The sequence below is a fragment of the Temnothorax curvispinosus genome, unplaced genomic scaffold (genome assembly GCF_003070985.1).
Source record: "Temnothorax curvispinosus isolate PA1 unplaced genomic scaffold, ASM307098v1 QBEX01008959.1, whole genome shotgun sequence".
NCBI classification, from domain to species: Eukaryota; Metazoa; Arthropoda; class Insecta; order Hymenoptera; family Formicidae; genus Temnothorax; species Temnothorax curvispinosus.
The window spans coordinates 271,759-288,612 of NW_020218739.1; the positions used below are offsets into that span (position 1 = coordinate 271,759).

The 16,854-nt window shown below is 37.1% G+C and overlaps 3 protein-coding genes across 4 annotated transcripts in view; 1 reads left to right on the forward strand and 2 right to left on the reverse strand.

Annotated features, from left to right (window-relative positions):
• LOC112458486 (zinc finger CCCH domain-containing protein 13-like) overlaps window positions 1–1,350 on the forward strand; it is a 4,078-nt gene extending 2,728 nt beyond the window's left edge. Inside the window, exons 4-5 of the mRNA XM_025022140.1 lie at window positions 13–861; window positions 1,048–1,350. Of these exons, the coding sequence (XP_024877908.1) occupies window positions 13–861; window positions 1,048–1,090 (892 nt within the window). The 3' untranslated portion in view covers window positions 1,091–1,350. The remainder of the gene's footprint in view (window positions 1–12; window positions 862–1,047) is intronic.
• Window positions 1,351–1,533: 183 nt separating this feature from the next.
• Window positions 1,534–7,831, reverse strand: LOC112458503 (centrosomal protein of 162 kDa). Of its 2 annotated transcripts, none has more exons than XM_025022173.1 (6): window positions 7,700–7,831; window positions 7,228–7,509; window positions 7,019–7,118; window positions 3,384–6,937; window positions 3,040–3,201; window positions 1,534–2,981 (listed from the first exon to the last, which is right to left on the reverse strand). In XM_025022173.1, the coding sequence occupies exons 1-6, from the start codon at window positions 7,736–7,738 to the stop codon at window positions 2,754–2,756; spliced, it is 4,365 nt and encodes a 1,454-aa protein (XP_024877941.1). In that variant the 5' UTR covers window positions 7,739–7,831; the 3' UTR covers window positions 1,534–2,753. The 2 variants fall into 2 exon arrangements, with proteins under 2 accessions (XP_024877941.1, XP_024877940.1); XM_025022172.1 differs by having other exon boundaries at window positions 3,372–6,937.
• A 1,594-nt stretch (window positions 7,832–9,425) lies between these two features.
• On the reverse strand, window positions 9,426–16,576 carry LOC112458513 (ATP-dependent RNA helicase WM6-like). Its single transcript, XM_025022197.1, has 10 exons — window positions 16,263–16,576; window positions 13,733–13,953; window positions 13,191–13,374; window positions 12,869–12,987; window positions 11,166–11,306; window positions 10,646–10,795; window positions 10,376–10,519; window positions 10,026–10,143; window positions 9,875–9,934; window positions 9,426–9,791 (listed from the first exon to the last, which is right to left on the reverse strand). The coding sequence occupies exons 1-9, from the start codon at window positions 16,408–16,410 to the stop codon at window positions 9,921–9,923; spliced, it is 1,239 nt and encodes a 412-aa protein (XP_024877965.1). The 5' UTR covers window positions 16,411–16,576; the 3' UTR covers window positions 9,426–9,791; window positions 9,875–9,920.
• Window positions 16,577–16,854: the final 278 nt, after the last annotated feature.

Sequence of the window (16,854 nt, forward strand, 5' to 3'; positions counted from 1 at the left end):
CGAAGGATCCAGGCTGACAGATCGACGTTTGGAAAGAAATCCGGAATCTCGAGTTTCTCGCGGAAGACTCCTGGAAAAGCGATCTGCCCTCGATTCGCGAAAATTGTCGGAACGAAGGATCGACGATAGCTCGAAATCCCGCGAAGGATTCAAGCTAGCAGATCGACGTTTGGAACGAAACTTTGAATCGCGAGTTTCTCGCGGAAACATCCTGGAAAGGCGATCTACCCACGATTCACGAAGATCATCGGAACGAAGGATCCATGACAGTTCGCTGTCGCGTGAAGAATCCAGGATGCAGGATCGACGCGTGGAACGGAACTCCGAATTACGAAATTCGATCTCAATGCTTCCGATGGAGCGCAGAACGAATTCTATAACAGCATCTCTCGAGAACCAAGTTCTACGTTCATCAGAAACGCAACGCGAGGTCAGGCGTCTCAAGGAGCGCCGAGTGGCTCGATCAGTTGAGAATCGACCCACCGAGTTTCGTGAAAGAGAATCCATCAGACACTTGCGTCAAAGATCGGCGAGGAACATCGAGGACTCATCGAGACTCTCTTCTCTTCGCCGAGTCCACGTACCTGAACAAAATCGCAAACAACGAAGGCTGTCTACTGAGAGGACGCTCGCTAGAACCGTAGACAATGAACGATTATCCGCAAAATGGGAACGAATTTTGCAAAACGCACGCGTTGAAAGGAATGTAGAAACTAGAGCAAAAATCGTTCCTAATTCAATGAAGGACTTCGAATTTTTCAAGTATTCTATGGCCTACGATATTATGAAACAAGCTTTCGTCGTGGCATTATGTACCGTTTATGGGCTTTCTCTTTATAATGGAAAAAAATCCTCCATCGGGTAAGCCATTAAAATTACTGGAATTTCTTAGAACGCACACTATAAATAATAAAATAGTTATGATTCAGGCTATAAAAAACTTTGATCTTCAAAATAGATTGTCAATACTAATAAAATAAATTGTAACACTGTCTTGATGTCATGAATAAATTAGAATTCTCAACATATGTTATAATATTCTTGCAGCAACAACATAATGCAGCATGCGCAGCGCTTCGTATTTTGGTAAAATGGAAAAATAAATCCGGCTATCAAAAAACGGCACTGAAAATTACTTCTCTCTGGACCTATGCTTCTGTCGATCTCATTATTTTATGAATTAAGATATTATGTTGCAATATGTGTACTGTTTCCGAGAATACTCAGAATGTAGATTAATGTACAGCTCCGTAGTAATGCGTAATATCTAAAAATATATGCTCCGTAGAAATGTGTATATCTAAGAAGATATATTTTGTGCGAAAATAAATAGTTGCAGTCGTAGTTAAATTCGTTGAAATAATTTTTCGAAACCTTTCGTCGCTATCTTTTTTTTTTTTTACTATTTATAAAGTAAACGATTTATATATATATTCTTCTCAGATTTTATTTTACTCGACAAGTGTCTGGTAAATATCGATTGACACGATTTCTTAACCTGCGCTATATTGCCGTCGGATAAAATATCGATCCTTTAGCGAGAAGATTAAATTTATTAAAGTTATAATTTTGGATTTTGTACATTGCAAGTGACAAGCTTAAATCTATTTAGAAAAAGAATGTGATTGTGTGTACTTCAACGTAACCGAGTCTCAGGAAGATAACTGTCTCAAAGAGTCTGCAGATTTTGCGAAGAAAATACGAAAGATAGGCATTCTGATTGTTCGTCCTCAAGTCTCGGCTACATCGATTTGTGCGGTGTGCTTGCGTTTATTACGACGCATACAGAGAAGGCTACATTTGACGAGATCACCAACTAGGCTTGGCAACAATAGTAATAAACTAGAATACTTACGATACGATATACATGATATAGTCAACTTCGTTGATCGCGAATAAACCGACGTAGAGTATTATCCGAAATAAATATAGCGGTTTATCTCTTATAACGCTTATATATGTACAGCAAAGTTTCCAAAAAAATTATCCGTAAAAAACTAGATATCATTTAACTTTGGAAGAAACCCTTACGAAGATATTTTTACATATCTATTTTCTTTTTCCTCCGTCCAATTGTCATGCTATACAATTATAAGAAGAAAACAAGCTGCAGCAACATCGATTTGGAGAAACGTTGCAAGCAGCCGTGCCATTTTATTCAGAGTCAATAAATAAATAAATAAATAAAAAATATCTAATCCTAAAAGCACGACTTATTCTAAAAATTAATTTTTGATTCAATAAAATAGATTATGCTAATAGCGGGCAGTGTTCACAGACATTGCACGCGCGTGGCAAGAAAATTGGCGACGGAGAGAGATTGAAAAAGGTAATTCAATCGTACGTTCGTTCGTTCGTTATTATGTACGCTACTGTTAGTTACGCAGTAAGCGTTTCTCTCTTTGGCAGTGATCCGAGCCTACCGAGTCATTTGCAAGCTCTGTACGGATGGATGACCTCGCAGAACAAACGGTGTCACGGACGCAAGAAAGAAGATCGTACTTTATAATAGTTCTCATCAATTCTGGAAGAGTTGATGGAAGTATGGACTAAACATTTGGCTCAGGGTCGCGAACGAACGCGTTTACGCACCTATACTTTGACACTTAAAATACCTAATGACTCTCTCGAATTATTTAAGCTACATCGCAAATACTTAGTCTTGTAAAAATTATCACAATATTCGATGACGAACCGAGAACCATACAAATGCGCTGTGACTATTTAGGGACAATCTCTCGATTCAGCGATAATCAATGGACGTTAGCGATCTCCTGTAGCATTCCTAAGATATGATCGAGTTCTTGTCGGAAGTAGCAAAGCTGCCGATTCTTTCCCTTTTCGTTCTTACTACAGTCTCTACACTGCGTTCGATTCCTCAGTAAATCACGAATTAACGTCTGCAAGGTCATCTCTCTACTCTCGTGCCGTTGCTGAAGAATTGTGATCTTGTCCTGCAGCAATTGCAATTGTTCCGTTCCCTGAAACGGAAATATCATGTCAAGGACCGCTTTAAAAAATGGACTATTTTTTACGTACCGGCGTTGATAAGTACTTGACTTTCTCGGTCAGCGTTTTCACTTTATTCTCTAAGTGCTCTCTTTCGGCCTTCAACATGATCACCTGTTCCTTATAATCTCTGAACTTCTCGACCTGTTCTTTCAAGTGCGATATGATTGCTCCCTGAGTATTAATCTGACCCTATTAAAAATAAAAATTATGAAATAATAAAAATTCCTAGCCATAACAGATAAATATATTGAGATATAAGCGAAGCAGAGGTTTGTGCTACTCAAAAGTTGCTACTAGTTTTTTCTTGTATGATTTGAAAAAATAAGGGATATGCCAGGTGTTTGCTAAGCGTTACAAACCTGTAACTTTACCACTTTAGAATCTCCGATCTTGACGCTATATTCTTTCACAAGAGTGGCCATCTCTCGCTCGTGTTCCTCCTGCAAGAGATTCAAATCGTGCAGTCTCTTACTCTTCAGCGCCATGAAGTCCTTGTTCATTTTGTTTAGCTCTTCCTTCAGGATGTCGTTTTCGTTGGTCAACTTCTTGATAACCCCATTCTTGCCGTTCTCCGTGTACTGCATCGGATCGTACAACTTTGGCGTCGACGACGACAGTCTCTGCGAGTCGGAAACATGTCCGTTCTGGTAGACATTCGAATTCTGATCATTTCCTTCGCCGTTCTTCAGTCCTCGGAACGCCTTATCGAAATCCATGCTTCTGAAGCTCCTACGATCATTCAGCAATTTCTCCCGCTCCTTCTGCAGTCGCCGGTTTGTCTTTTGAAGCTCCTGATACTCCTTGGTTATTTTTGAGACCGCTTTATCCTTGTTCGCGATCTCCAGCTTCAAGCCTCTTATAGTGGCGATGAGATGCGCGTCTTCCTTCGGATTTTGAGACTTCGGCCCAACCTTCATCTTTTCCTTCTTATCTTCCACGGCTGAAGCTTTGTCATCTTTCTTGTTATTCTCCACACTCTTGCTCTCGACATATCTCATCGTTTGCGTGAACATGTCATTGTACAACTTGTGTTCCTTCGTAGTTGCCTCCAACAGTTTCGCCTCCAGCTCCATCACCTGCGTCGTGTACTTCTCCTTCATGTCAGAGAATTTCTTCTGCAGGTCAACCAGATTCTGCTGCGCGGTATCCTCCTTGGCCTTGATCTCGTTTTCGAGACTCGCTATTCTCTCCTCCAGAAGCTTTACCTTCTCGGAACCAATCTTGTCTTGTTCCGAGTTGGCGGTCAGTATGAGTGCCGACACTGAGTCGGGGTTCTTCCTCTTGAGTATACGCTCCAATTCGCGCACTTGTCTGTTCAGGTCTGTGACCTTCTTGTTGTCCAGAATAACTTGATCCTTGAGTCTCTGGGTCAACTGCTTTTCGCGCTCGACGTGGCTCTTGCTTATCTGCAATTTCTCCTGGAGATTCCCCTCCCTAGCTCTGAGCTCCAGCAGTTCCTTCTCCAAGGGCAGGACGTTCTGCTGAAACTTGTCCAAATCCTGTTTAGTCATTCGCAATTGCTCCGATTTGGAGCTCAATTTGATACTCAAATCTTCTATCTGTTTCTTAAGTTCTAACTCCGTGGTGGTCATCACTTGCAGCCGATCCGTGATAAAGTTATTCTTCGCTCTCAACTGCTCCTTGAACATATCCAATTCGTCCGCGAGCAAACTGTTCTGTTGCATTAGATCGTCGTTCTTCAACAAGTAATCGGCATTCTTCTCCTTCAGCTCGGACACCTCGAGGTTCAACTTCAACGTCTCCTCCTGAAGATCCTTCACCCGATCGGCGAGCTGTTGCGTATCGTTCGCTTCTGATATCGTGCTCTTCTGCTTAGACTGTAAATTCTTCAATTCCTCTTGCATACGTTTCGTATCTTGCATTAGCTTCTTGTTCTCGGTCTCATAAGCACGGATCAGGCTTTCCTGCTTCTCCAGTTCTTGTTCTAAAAGAGCGATTTTCGTGTCGTTTTTGGGAGGAATCTCTACGCGCCGTTCGTTCAGAGAGACCTCATCGATTCTCGCCTTCAAGATTATATTTTGTTTCTTCAAGGCAAACAGCTCTCCCTCGAAGGACGTACGCATGTCCTCGATTTGACTCTTGTACAGCTTCGCCTCGGCCTCCAACTGTTGCTTCAGCAGCATGTTCTTGTGTCTCTCCTCGCGACATAACATCTCCCAATCGAGTTTTATTGGGATCTGCTTCGAATCTCCGGCGGCCATGAAATTTTTCTTGTAAGCGTCGGGCGATTTCATCTGGGACGCAGCTGGTAAGCTGGATGTGGAGCCAATTTTAATTCCAGACTCCAGTTTTGATCTTAAGGACGAGTTAGGTTTCGGCGCGGTTTTGGAAATCGGTCGGGATTGTACTTTCGACTTTACCATCGATGATTTTCTGGGAACCGGATTTACAGGTTTTTTAGATACATCTAAAGCTTTATTAATTCTGATATTTTCGAGGGAGGTTCTCAAGGGAGGCTGGCATATCTGATCGTAGCTCTTGGACTTGCAGAATCTTATCTCTTTCTTCGATTGGTTATTACTCGGTGCACTAACAATACGGTCAATTTTAGATACATCTATTGCTTTACCCGAAACGCCAGGTGCTTCTTGATGATGCATCTTTGAGATCTTTGGTACTTTAGCGGCATATAAATCTTCCACTTTTGCGTCTACATTTGTTTCCGAACAAGCAGATTCCTTGAGCGCGGAATCCGCTTTTTCCGTTTTCTCCGCGTTCTCTTTCGCAACATTTTCATTTAACTTTTCAGCCATAAGTTTGGGTATCGCATCTGCGAATAATTCTAATCTCGGCGTCAATCCTACCGTATACAATTCACTTTCAGGATTAACTGCCTTTTTATTAGCTTCTGTCACATTTTTATTGCTTTCTTTCTCTGTAACTTTCGATATAATCTTCTTAGATTCATTACTAGAATGTTTTAAGAATGTTGTCCCGCCTGACAGAGAATTCAGTGCCTCTTTATGTCGTCCTTCGCTCATGCTGGAATCGCTGTCATTAATTTCATGATCTTTGTGTGCACCGTTAATGGCCGGTAATTCCTTCCCTAATATCTCGGAAAATTCTTTTTCTGGGAATTCTGGGGTTTTGCCACTAGCTAATTGACTCTCCTTGGTCGATAATACCTCGCCATTAGTAGATTTCAAAAAGAGATCATACATCGCGTTAGACTCTTTTGATTCCAGCTCTGTTTTGTCTGTATTCTGCCCTTGAAGCAACTTCAAGAAATGCGAAAAATCTTCCTGCCCGAAACTGGAACTACCAGACATCCCGCCCTCCGCTTTCTCCTTAGATCTTCTCAACAAATCTTCGAAAAAGTCCTTATCCACGTCCGTGATCTCCTTCTGCAGATTCTCTTTATCCATTTCAATTTTCTTCGTGCTCTTCAGTTCCTCGGACTTGGAATGCCTCTCAATCGGGTCGTCCAAATCGGAACTGCTCGATATTTCGACTTTCTGTTCCTCGAACTTTCTTCTTTGAAATTCCAGCGTTTTCGGTGGTCTCAAACTACTGAGATTTTCATAAACGATTTCAAATCCTGGACTGTTCTCCCGTCTCCTCTCGTTCTTCGGACTCCTCTTTATCTTTTCTGTTTCTTTATGCACTTCTTCCTCTATTAATTGAAAAATGTCAGCTTCCAGTTGCCTTACTCTGTTCAGGCTTTCGTCTTGATTCTCTGGCACTAGAGTATCAGATTTCGATATACTTTTCGATAGGGTGTTACAATTTTCCCTGACTAACTTCTCAGCCTCTTCTAATAATTCTTCCACAGACTTCTCTTCTTCGATGGGATTCTTACTGGAGCCACTAGATTTTGTACGTTCAGGACACGAATTAGGGCTTAATGCCCCAGCGATTTTGCTCATTTCCTCCAGCATACTGCCGATATCCTCGTCAGTGGCATCTACACAAGACATAAGCGAATTAATCGAGCACAAACATCAATTTGGAAAGCTCCGGCTTTACGCGCTACGCGAAAACTTACTTTCAAAGTCTGACGGATATTTATCGAAAGCCGCAGATGCGAGTATGTCGCATAACGTGTCATCCTTGTCTTTCGCTTCTCCTTCGCTTTTCGATACTGCCTAAAAGTCATTCAAAGCAACATGTCAAAAACGGTAGGCAATAAAAGCAATTAAGAATATTGTTCTTCTTAACGAGGGAAATGTTTCATCGCTTGTTTCAATCAATCACCTTGCACATCCTCTCTTTCTCGAGGAAGTCTTTCATAGAAGAGCTGACATCCGGCGAAGGAGTAGGAGACTGCTTGGTCTTCGCATCCGCGCTCTTGGCACTCAGGACACCCAGACGTGTTTCAGGCCTCTTCAACCACCACTTATCCGGCACATCTTTCCTGTCGGCCGATAACTGTTCGGCTTTCTTGGTAGCTTTAGGTTTCTCTTTAATTCGCACCGAGTTCTCCCCGACGCTTAGACTTATGGAGGATCCCAAGGTATCATCCTCCGTGGAGATTAACTAAAAGAAACATATTCAAAACGCGTGAAACTTCTCATTTGTTCTATTTAGCAAAAAGAGGAATAATCAGAATTTCTAAAGTTAAACGTTTGAAAATCTCATAGAACGATCGAACGAGGATTCGACGAGGAGTTTAGGTTTAGGTTAAGCGCGCGCGGTCCGCGAGCAAATAACAACCTGTGAAACTCACATCTTCGATCCGCGGCGATTTCCTGGCGCCCGAAGACATCTCGCCCTTCCTCGGCCGTAATTAAATCAAGTCAGACCACCGTGTACAACCGGTCATTCCTCACGAACCGCTTGACACCTGCCATACTTTTTGTTTGTTTGTTACCTGTAATTCGTTTGGTTGCCACAACGCTGCGATCGCGACGGCAAAACACAATTCCCGGTGTCGGGTGTGTACGAAGCGCGCACGCGCCGGTATGTAGTATGTATGTACCAACTTTTATATTGAAAGTGTAATATTAGACTTAAGTATATATTCTCCCTCGTTTCTTGATTTTAAAAATTGTTTTTTCTTATTTTATACTGCCATAAGTTCCATCGATTGATTAAATATTAAATCACGATATATTTTTACGTGAAGTAAAATAATAATCGCAATTCGTACTTGAAACATGTTTATATAATTAAATTATTGCGAAGGGAGACTTTAATTATGTCATTTAGCTTAATTAATTATTTAACATCTATACAAAAATAGTAATTTTTATTGGCAATTATGTCAGGAAGATACATTTAACTGGTGTAAAAATTTAACGAATTAATTTGTAGTCACGTAAGGCGTGCAACGATTATTTACGCCTTGAAAATTTTTCTTTCGGTTAATCGTAAATTGTCAACGCAATTTAATCGTTGACTTTTCTCAGTGAACACAATCTCGCTATGAATTTCTTCAGCGACAGTTTAATTTGAAACCTCTATTTATATGTTAACATATTACAAACTTTCGAGATTAAGTCTATTAAGTAATCGAGTCTGAAGTAAAATTTTCGTTAAGCAGTCTGCCATATCTAATTTATTAAAATCAATTACTGTTTGCCATACAAATTGCTGAAATCAATTTGTGTTACATTCATAGTTTATATGAACTAGAAGTAGCTGAAAATGAAGGGATTATGGAGGAATATTATGAAAAATATTATATATTCATATCTTTTAGAAGCTACTGATCAATTAGAATCTGATCTTTTTAAAGTAGTTTGTTGATCGTTATACCTTGCAGGTACCTTCGGCAGAGGAGGAAGAGGTCCAGCACCGTTGGGTCATGGAACTGGTGGCACACAAGTCGGCAATAAATCACAAAATAAACCGAGACCTAAATGAATCTAAATAGTATTTTTATTCAATTTCAGTTGCATCCACCTAGCAAATACCTCAAAAATATTAATCTTCCTTAGTGAAGATTCGTCACTATCTAATTCCTTATTGTTTCATATAATTTTATATGTACATATAAAATTAATATCTCGATTTATATGATACTAAAAAAGCACATTGTGTTTATGTCATGTATGACTTAATTCTACGTACATTTCTTACATTACCGTAAACTATATGTTCTATACTATATTTTTTAAATTAAGGATCTATATTTGTTTTCTAAAAAGTCTACAAAAAGTCTTTCTCGTTGAACCCCGTTTTGCAAATTGCATTAGTTATATAAAAGATGTCTTTTTGTTGTAAGAATTACAGAGCTGTTAAAACAAAACTAATGATGCATGATATGCAACATGATTAATTTAGGAAAAAATAACATTCTAGTATATGTGAATATTTTTGTAAACGACGAAATATGTATATTTTGCTTTGGTTAGTCACTTTATACTGAAGTTGGAAAAATTAACTTATCTTCAATTGTTACCTTTAAACTATCAGGAAAGTTACTATCTGTTATAAGAAATAAATTTGCGTTTATAACAGGAAATTTTTATTTCGGTTGTTCACGTTATTACAGGATCATATAACGACTCTCTTTCTCTTCGAAATATATCTACTATACAAGAGCACTTAGTTTCTAAGAAATGGAATAAAACATGTAATATACATTAGCTTTTATTGTATGCATGGCTGTCAGAATAGCTATGATTAGATTAGTATTATTATTATGGTACGATTACGTCAATCAATCATATATAGTATTCGATATCATTAAGAAGAGCGGATAAACTTATACAAAACACGACTTTTTGCAGTGAATGCAATTACATTTCTTTTATATATCGTAATTATTATTTGGTGCCCATCCTTGTGTTATGAATAGGTGGAATAAGACGTTACTGCAAAAAAAAAAAGAATGAATTATTTAAATAGAGTTCTAAAGATTACTTCATATTTAATCTAACTGATCAAACGTACTCACTTAAATTATGTGCCTTAAAAAATATTGTAACTTAATGCATTTTAATTCATCGTCCCTCAACTAAAAGTAAAAATATCGGATTAAAATATACTTTTAATACAGCATCGTCGGATAACAAGTATAAATTGAGTTTCCGAAAACTTGAACTTACTGTATGAAGTGAGATCGATTTCGTCCGACAATTCTGTAATATTTACGTCAAACCTTTCTTGAACATTATTTAATATTTTGGCGTCACTTTCATCGCTCACCAATGTAATAGCAAGACCCTGTAGAACAATCCCAGATGAGTAATTAGCGATTATGCTAAAAGTTCTAAAATTCAAAATAACTCTGCAGCTCAAATTAATTGCCAATAAAGTCAATATTAAATGCTTCGCTTTTATTCCAATTTTATCAGCAAAATATATAACAATTTACATTAAGGAATCTTTTAGAGATTCCAAAATGTTTTTGTTTACACATACATCATGTTCGAATACTTAATAAATTATTTATTACCTTGTTACCAAAACGACCAGCGCGTACCACTCTATGCAGGTATGTGCCGGAATCTTCTGGCATATCATAGTTGAATACAATTTTGAAACGTTCTATATATAGCTCGTCACAGACCTCCATCAAGTTTGTCGCCACTAAGATACGCTGAAAAGGTCATTCATCTTTCAATCACATCTCACATAATCTATTATTTAATCCGATTTATATTATATATATCTACATATATAATATAAATTAAACTTCATGGAACTCGAGGCATAAACTACTTACTTTCTGGGAATCTTTGATGAACTGTTGATATCTGGACAGTCGCTCCTCCTGCGTCATGCCACAATGAATCTCGATCGCAGGAAAATTCTGTTCCGTCAAAAGTTGCGCTAAAGCCATACATTTTTGTACAGACCTCACATATATGACAACCTATGCAGAGCAATTATAAGATAAATCGTATTGACAATGGATGCATCCAGGGGCACTGCTGACCAGTTGTGCTCCTGGATGCACCTAATACCATTGGTGTATCTCGAGAAGAAACATTTCCGACTCAACTTTTCTTTCTTAATATTTTCGTCAAATACTAAAAATTTTATTAAATGAATTAAATGTGTAAACCATTAATAAATTTTGTTAAGTAAATACTTGGAAGAATCTTCATCAGAATTGGTGAGTAATGATAAGATGTGATAGTCATTACAAGGAGGTAAGAAAATTTGTATCATCATGTAAAGATTCTCCGCCATAAGGAAAATGTGCACATCCACTGTAGATTGTCCCCAATTTGCAAACAAACCTGATTAAACTTAAAAACGTCAAGTAGTTCAAACAACTTCTTGTTCTTCTCGTTCTCCTTCAATTTAACGTAATGTTGCTGGAGACCCTTGAAAGTGAGCTTTACGTCATCAACAGAGACCTCTTCCATGTCCTCCATGGGCTGCACAAAAAATGTTATCTCATAAAACAAACAAATCCATGAAACAAGTTATAGTGCCTAACATGTAATTCTCAGGCTGCAGGCTTTTACGGGTATCCGTAGTCATGATGTCGTTTTTCGCCGTCTAAAAATCGAATGTAATTGAATGTATGAAGGAACGTTCAAAACCAGTAAAAAAAAACTAAAATGATACTATTCCTTGATATGCAACTCATTTGCAAGAATAAAAAGTTGGCGTTTTATAAACATTTTAAGCAACACAAAAAAAGACAAAACCAATAAACCATCTCTTTTCTTTTAAATATAAACTTCCAAGTATTTTTTCTTCCTTCGGAGATGGATTCGTTAGATTCGTTAAGTTACCGTATACGTTCATAAATGTTGAAAGTCCCAGCAAGAGAGACTCCCGCATTTCAGTTGCGGAGTATAATCGTCGAGCGTGATTATAGTCATACAGATTACATACAGTCCGGCGACCTCCATCTCTGGGTAGTGACAACAACGAAAACTCAGCAGTTCGCCCCAACTGAACTTAAGAAGGCGACACTCATGACAGAGAACGTTCGGTCACATCCGCTGGCCACTCGATGCTAAAATCTCTTTTCCAAAATTTCTGGCACATTAAGAATCGACTCGTATTACTCTGGTTGGTATAAACGCTCGACTTTTTCACCTCCGGTAATCCGCTAAGCCGCGACCCCGACTTCCATCACTCGTGCGAAATAAAAAGCGCGATTCATGATACACGAAGATTCGCGTTTTAGCTTTCGCGTGATTTTAACGATTTTCTACGACACGAAATCGCTCGAGTTGTGTGCACGGCACTAGCATCCAAGAAGACTAATGCACTATACTTTTAATTTGCGATTGAATGAACGCGAACACGATATAGAACTATGCTACGCTTGCATTTTACATTTTTTTCCCTAACTAATCCTAATCATTCTCCTGAGTATTGTTTTGCATCTTCTTTTCAATAGCAGGCAAATCATATAGATTCTAATTCTAATGCTCTGATTACCCATAAGAACGTAGAAATATTTCATATCCCTATCCCTCTCTCTCTCTCTCTTTTTCTCTCTCTCTCTCTCCCCCTCCCCCCCTTATATTTCCTGACATATCGATATCTTTATACAGTGTTGTCACTTGGATGTGCATAGTAACTAGCAAATTAAAGGACTTTATTATCGACTGGTACTCTATCTCGGACCGTGTTGAACGACTGGACTCGATTTTAGACAAAAATTCTTCCCCTTCATATGCATATGCAGATAATGTGACACATCCAGAATGTTTAGACTCGGAATTGGAATCGGAAGGAGCAGCGCGATATTATGTTGGATATGAGTGTCAAGCATATGACTGCGCCGTTTATCAAATAAGATTCATTTTTTTTAAACTCGGTACTCGTTTCTTCAAAGCGCCGTCTAAGTTGCCTAACCCGCGGATGCACCGACATTGATATTTATAGCGTGGCCTGAGCTTTGCCCTGGGCACGAATATGCCAATGAAGTAGGAGCAATTGCAGTAGATCGAAGTGAAGAGGAAGATTGTGTAATTACATGTTGCATGAACTCTTTGCAGACAAGACGTATCTCCTTGGACAGAGTGGCACTGAACATCATGACTTGCTTGCTGTGCGGTGTGCTTCTGTATATTTCCTGTACGTTCCGGCGCATATCTGTAACAGCAATGCGACATGACTAATTATTTATCAATCAAAATGAAATGTTAAATATAGAGTAAATTTTGAAGAATCGCTCAGTTAATAGTGGATAATGGAAAATGTAGTCATCATGATGAATTAAGATTGTTTCATACATCATGTAGATTCTTCTCGATAAAATATTCTTTTTTGAAATTGGTGATTTTTTTATGACAAACCTAATAATTCAAGCATTTTGTCGCATTCGTCGAGTATAAAGTGTTTCAGGTGTTTCAGATTTAGTTTCTTGCTCCGTACAAGGGCGAGGATACGACCGGGAGTGCCGACAACGATATGAGGACATACAGTTTTCAAGACCTCTTCGTCTTTCGTAATAGGTAAACCACCGAAAAATACGCCAACCTGTAATAAAAGAAATTTTGTCTTAGACTAAAAAGATATAAACCTTTTTTATGATGCGACTTCTGCGGAATGACCGCTTGCTTCAGCTCGGAGTTAAGGGCCGTTTCAGCGCGAACGCAAGAATATAGTATAGAAAACATCGAATCCATTAAAAGGTAAAAATATACTGCTGTGACAAGTTCATTGAAAGTTGTTTAACATAGAAAGTATATGTAAAATAATTTTATAATTAAAGAATATATGTGCATATTAATATAAAATTTTGTAAAAAAAAAAAACTTGTGCAAAAAATCTCAATATTTATTATTCTATTCGTTTGTACGTAGCGTGCACAGAATGAAGACTTTGCGAAACTTACCTTTACATGTGGCATGTACTTGCTAAACCTCTCATATTCTTTACTGATTTGGAAAGCCAATTCTCGAGTATGACACATTACTAAGACATAGACTTGATTCTCCGTTAATTCCAGCTGTTGAAGAGTAGCTAATACAAATACGGTTGTTTTTCCCATACCCGATTGCGCTTGACACAGCATATCCATGCCACGAACCGCTTCAGGGATAGATTCATGTTGTACTGTAAGCAGCAAATCTATATATATAAGTACCGTCGTCTGTCTGTATGTATGTATGTTTGTCTGACTGCGAACTACTCATTCGTTAGTAAACCGAATTTTTACTAAAAGTATATGAAGTAGGGGTAGAATTTCCCGAAGATTGCCATAAAGTGTATAATTTTTCGTTACCGATCTTTAGGGAAACCGGTATCAAAAATTTTTCCAATTACAAAAATTGTAATTATAAATATTAATTAATTGATTGAGTTTTATTTAATCTTGCAAAACGTATATTTCGTGGGTGTAAAAAAAATTACTTTCAATAATATTTATATTTTTTCAATAAATATATATCTAAATAATTATAAATATAAAATAATATAATTATTAGTAAACAAATGTAATAAAATTAATAATAAATAAATCTTTTGCATAAAAATAAATATTAATTTAACAAATGATATCGTTCATAGGTCGATCAGTTTTAAATAAAATTACTATTAATTATAAATATAAAATAATATAATTAATAATAAATAAATGTAATAAAATTAATAATAAATGAATCTTTTTCATAAAAATAAATATAAATTTAACAAATGATATCGTCCATAGGTCGATCAATTTTAAATGAAATATGTTATATAGATAGGATAAGTTGCTGCTTTCACATATTATATGTCAATTGATAAACTAGTCACTTCAATTCGTGATTGTCGCGAGCGATTGTATTTTGTGTGTCAAGAGTTAGCATCACGGTGTATATACAACCGTGGTTAGCATACTCAGAAAGGATACAGTTTTTTAATGCAATCGATCATAGACAAAAAGGAAAAGACAGAAAGAGGAGAGAGAAGAAAAAGGATATTCGCATATTATAAGAGAGAGAGAGAGAGAGAGAGAGAGAGAGAGAAAGAGAGAGAGAGAAAGAAAGAGAAAGAGGAAGGGGAAGAGAGAGGAAGAGAGAGAGAAAGAAAAAAGGTATGTATTTTAAATATCAAATTGATATGTCAAAAAATCTATGTCTTTCCATCTCTTCATTTCTTTGTTTTATTTTCTTTTTATTTCATTATCTTATTAACTTTCTGTCTTTTCGTTTCTTTGCCTTTCGGTGTTGGAGCCGTTTTCAAGATTTTAAAGCTTATCCATACAAATTTATTTATAAATTTTTAATGTGTTACATTTTTATAATAAATAAAAAAAGATATATATAGTTTAATTATATATTTTTCCTTTGACAGATATTTAATCTTACACAAAAGAAAACTGACGTTAAAACCTGTTTTATCCTGTTCCCGGTTTAAAGATTTTTTCTGTTTTATCCTGTTCCCTGTTCCTATTCTTCCATTCTTTTTGATTTAAAGGTAAATAATAATTTTATTTAAAATTTATATTGCTATGATTAATAGATACATAGGATTTTACAAATATCCTTTTTATAATTATTTATTGATAACCATATAAAAAATCATAACTGATTTTTTAAATCAGTTCCAAAATTTTTCTAATTTTTCGGAGATGGCTACGATGAGTTTAATTTTTTAGTAATGAACGTATTTTCTTAAAACCAATGTTATTTTTTCAATTTTCTATGTCAATAATAAGTATTAATGGACTGATTTTTTTGAAACCATTGCCAAAATTTTTTTAATTTTTCAAAGATAAATTTAATTTTTCATTAATGGATAATTTTTCAAAGAGTGAAAACGTGCGAAACGCGAGCGAAAAAAAAGAATAAATGAATTGATATTAGAACAGAGAAAGGCAGCAAATGTATAACTAAACCGGATAGAATTTTTAAACAAAATAGAAAAAAGGAGGAACAGAATGGAAATAAAATGAAAGAAAATGAAAGAGAGTCAATAATGGCGAGGCGGCGGAGAGTGAAAACGCGCGAAACGCAAGCAAAAATAAAATTTAAAGACTTCAATATAGGGGATTACATTTTTTAAATATTTGACAATATGCTAATCTGCATTTATAATATTATCTATTATTTATTAAAAAAGAATTCGAAGATGTAGGTTAGAGTTTGAGGAGAAAGAATATCAAATTTAGTGTTCCTAATTAATGGGTGAATTTGGGAAGAGAGGAGTAGATTTTGAGCCCGCGCAAAGCGGCAAAAATCTAGTATTTATATATCGTTAATGTATTATACAAAAAGTATCACATAGAGTTGAAAATAGAACGAGACAGATACATCAGAAATGCTTATTTCGATCAAGAAAATTTCAGTTGTCCCTATCCAGCATTAAAGATATTCATCACCTGTACGTCTAAATAAGCAAAGATAAAAAATAGAAATTTTTATAATGAGACAGTAATTCACCTCCGATTGGATGTTCAAAGCCACAGTCGACAATGGCACGAAGAATCTCTGGCTTGAGAAGGAAGTCTTTAAACCCATCTCCGCTTCCGTCGACTACCTGCTCAGTCTGTTCCTCATCTTCATAACCCATCTCATCGTTATCCGCCATTGTATCCTGGCTAATCACTTCGATAGAATCACTAAAATTAAGACAAAATTCGCGATGCAATAATGCAAATCATAGAAAATACTGGACTTATAAAAAAGAAAGAAGAGGGATTGAGTTTTACGAATTAACTCCCTCTTTTCTTCATTTTCCATGTACCCAAATAGCAAACTGTCAGCACTGTACTAGCATAACCAGAAAGAAACCTGAGACCTGAGAGAGGCCATCCCGGCTTTTTTCGTGGGGACGCATCATCGACATATAGTATGGACTGCGCACAGGTATAGAAAAGTATGGCCGGCGACTCACACCGGTGGAAGAATAGTTATTTGTGTAACAAGTGCGGGAAGTTGAGAATTGGACATAAGTGCGGAGTGACGCACGAGCCGAAGGCGAGTGCGTCCACTCCGCACGCGTGTCCAATTCTCAACCCGCACGTGTTACACA

What these genes read in the sequence shown, in the direction of transcription:
- LOC112458503 (XM_025022172.1), bottom strand. Translation starts at nt 7,738, where the DNA reads ATGTCTTCGGGCGCCAGGAAATCGCCGCGGATCGAAGAT. An exon ending in AGAAAGAGAGGATGTGCAAG is followed by an intron (nt 7,119 to 7,227) that starts GTGATTGATTGA and finishes AATGACTTTTAG; the next exon opens with GCAGTATCGAAAAGCGAAGG. An exon ending in ATATCCGTCAGACTTTGAAA is followed by an intron (nt 6,938 to 7,018) that starts GTAAGTTTTCGC and finishes TGTCTTGTGTAG; the next exon opens with ATGCCACTGACGAGGATATC.
- LOC112458513 (XM_025022197.1), bottom strand. Translation starts at nt 16,410, where the DNA reads ATGGCGGATAACGATGAGATGGGTTATGAAGATGAGGAACAGACTGAG. An exon ending in CTTTGAACATCCAATCGGAG is followed by an intron (nt 13,954 to 16,262) that starts GTGAATTACTGT and finishes TGCTGCTTACAG; the next exon opens with TACAACATGAATCTATCCCT. An exon ending in AGTACATGCCACATGTAAAG is followed by an intron (nt 13,375 to 13,732) that starts GTAAGTTTCGCA and finishes CTTTTATTACAG; the next exon opens with GTTGGCGTATTTTTCGGTGG.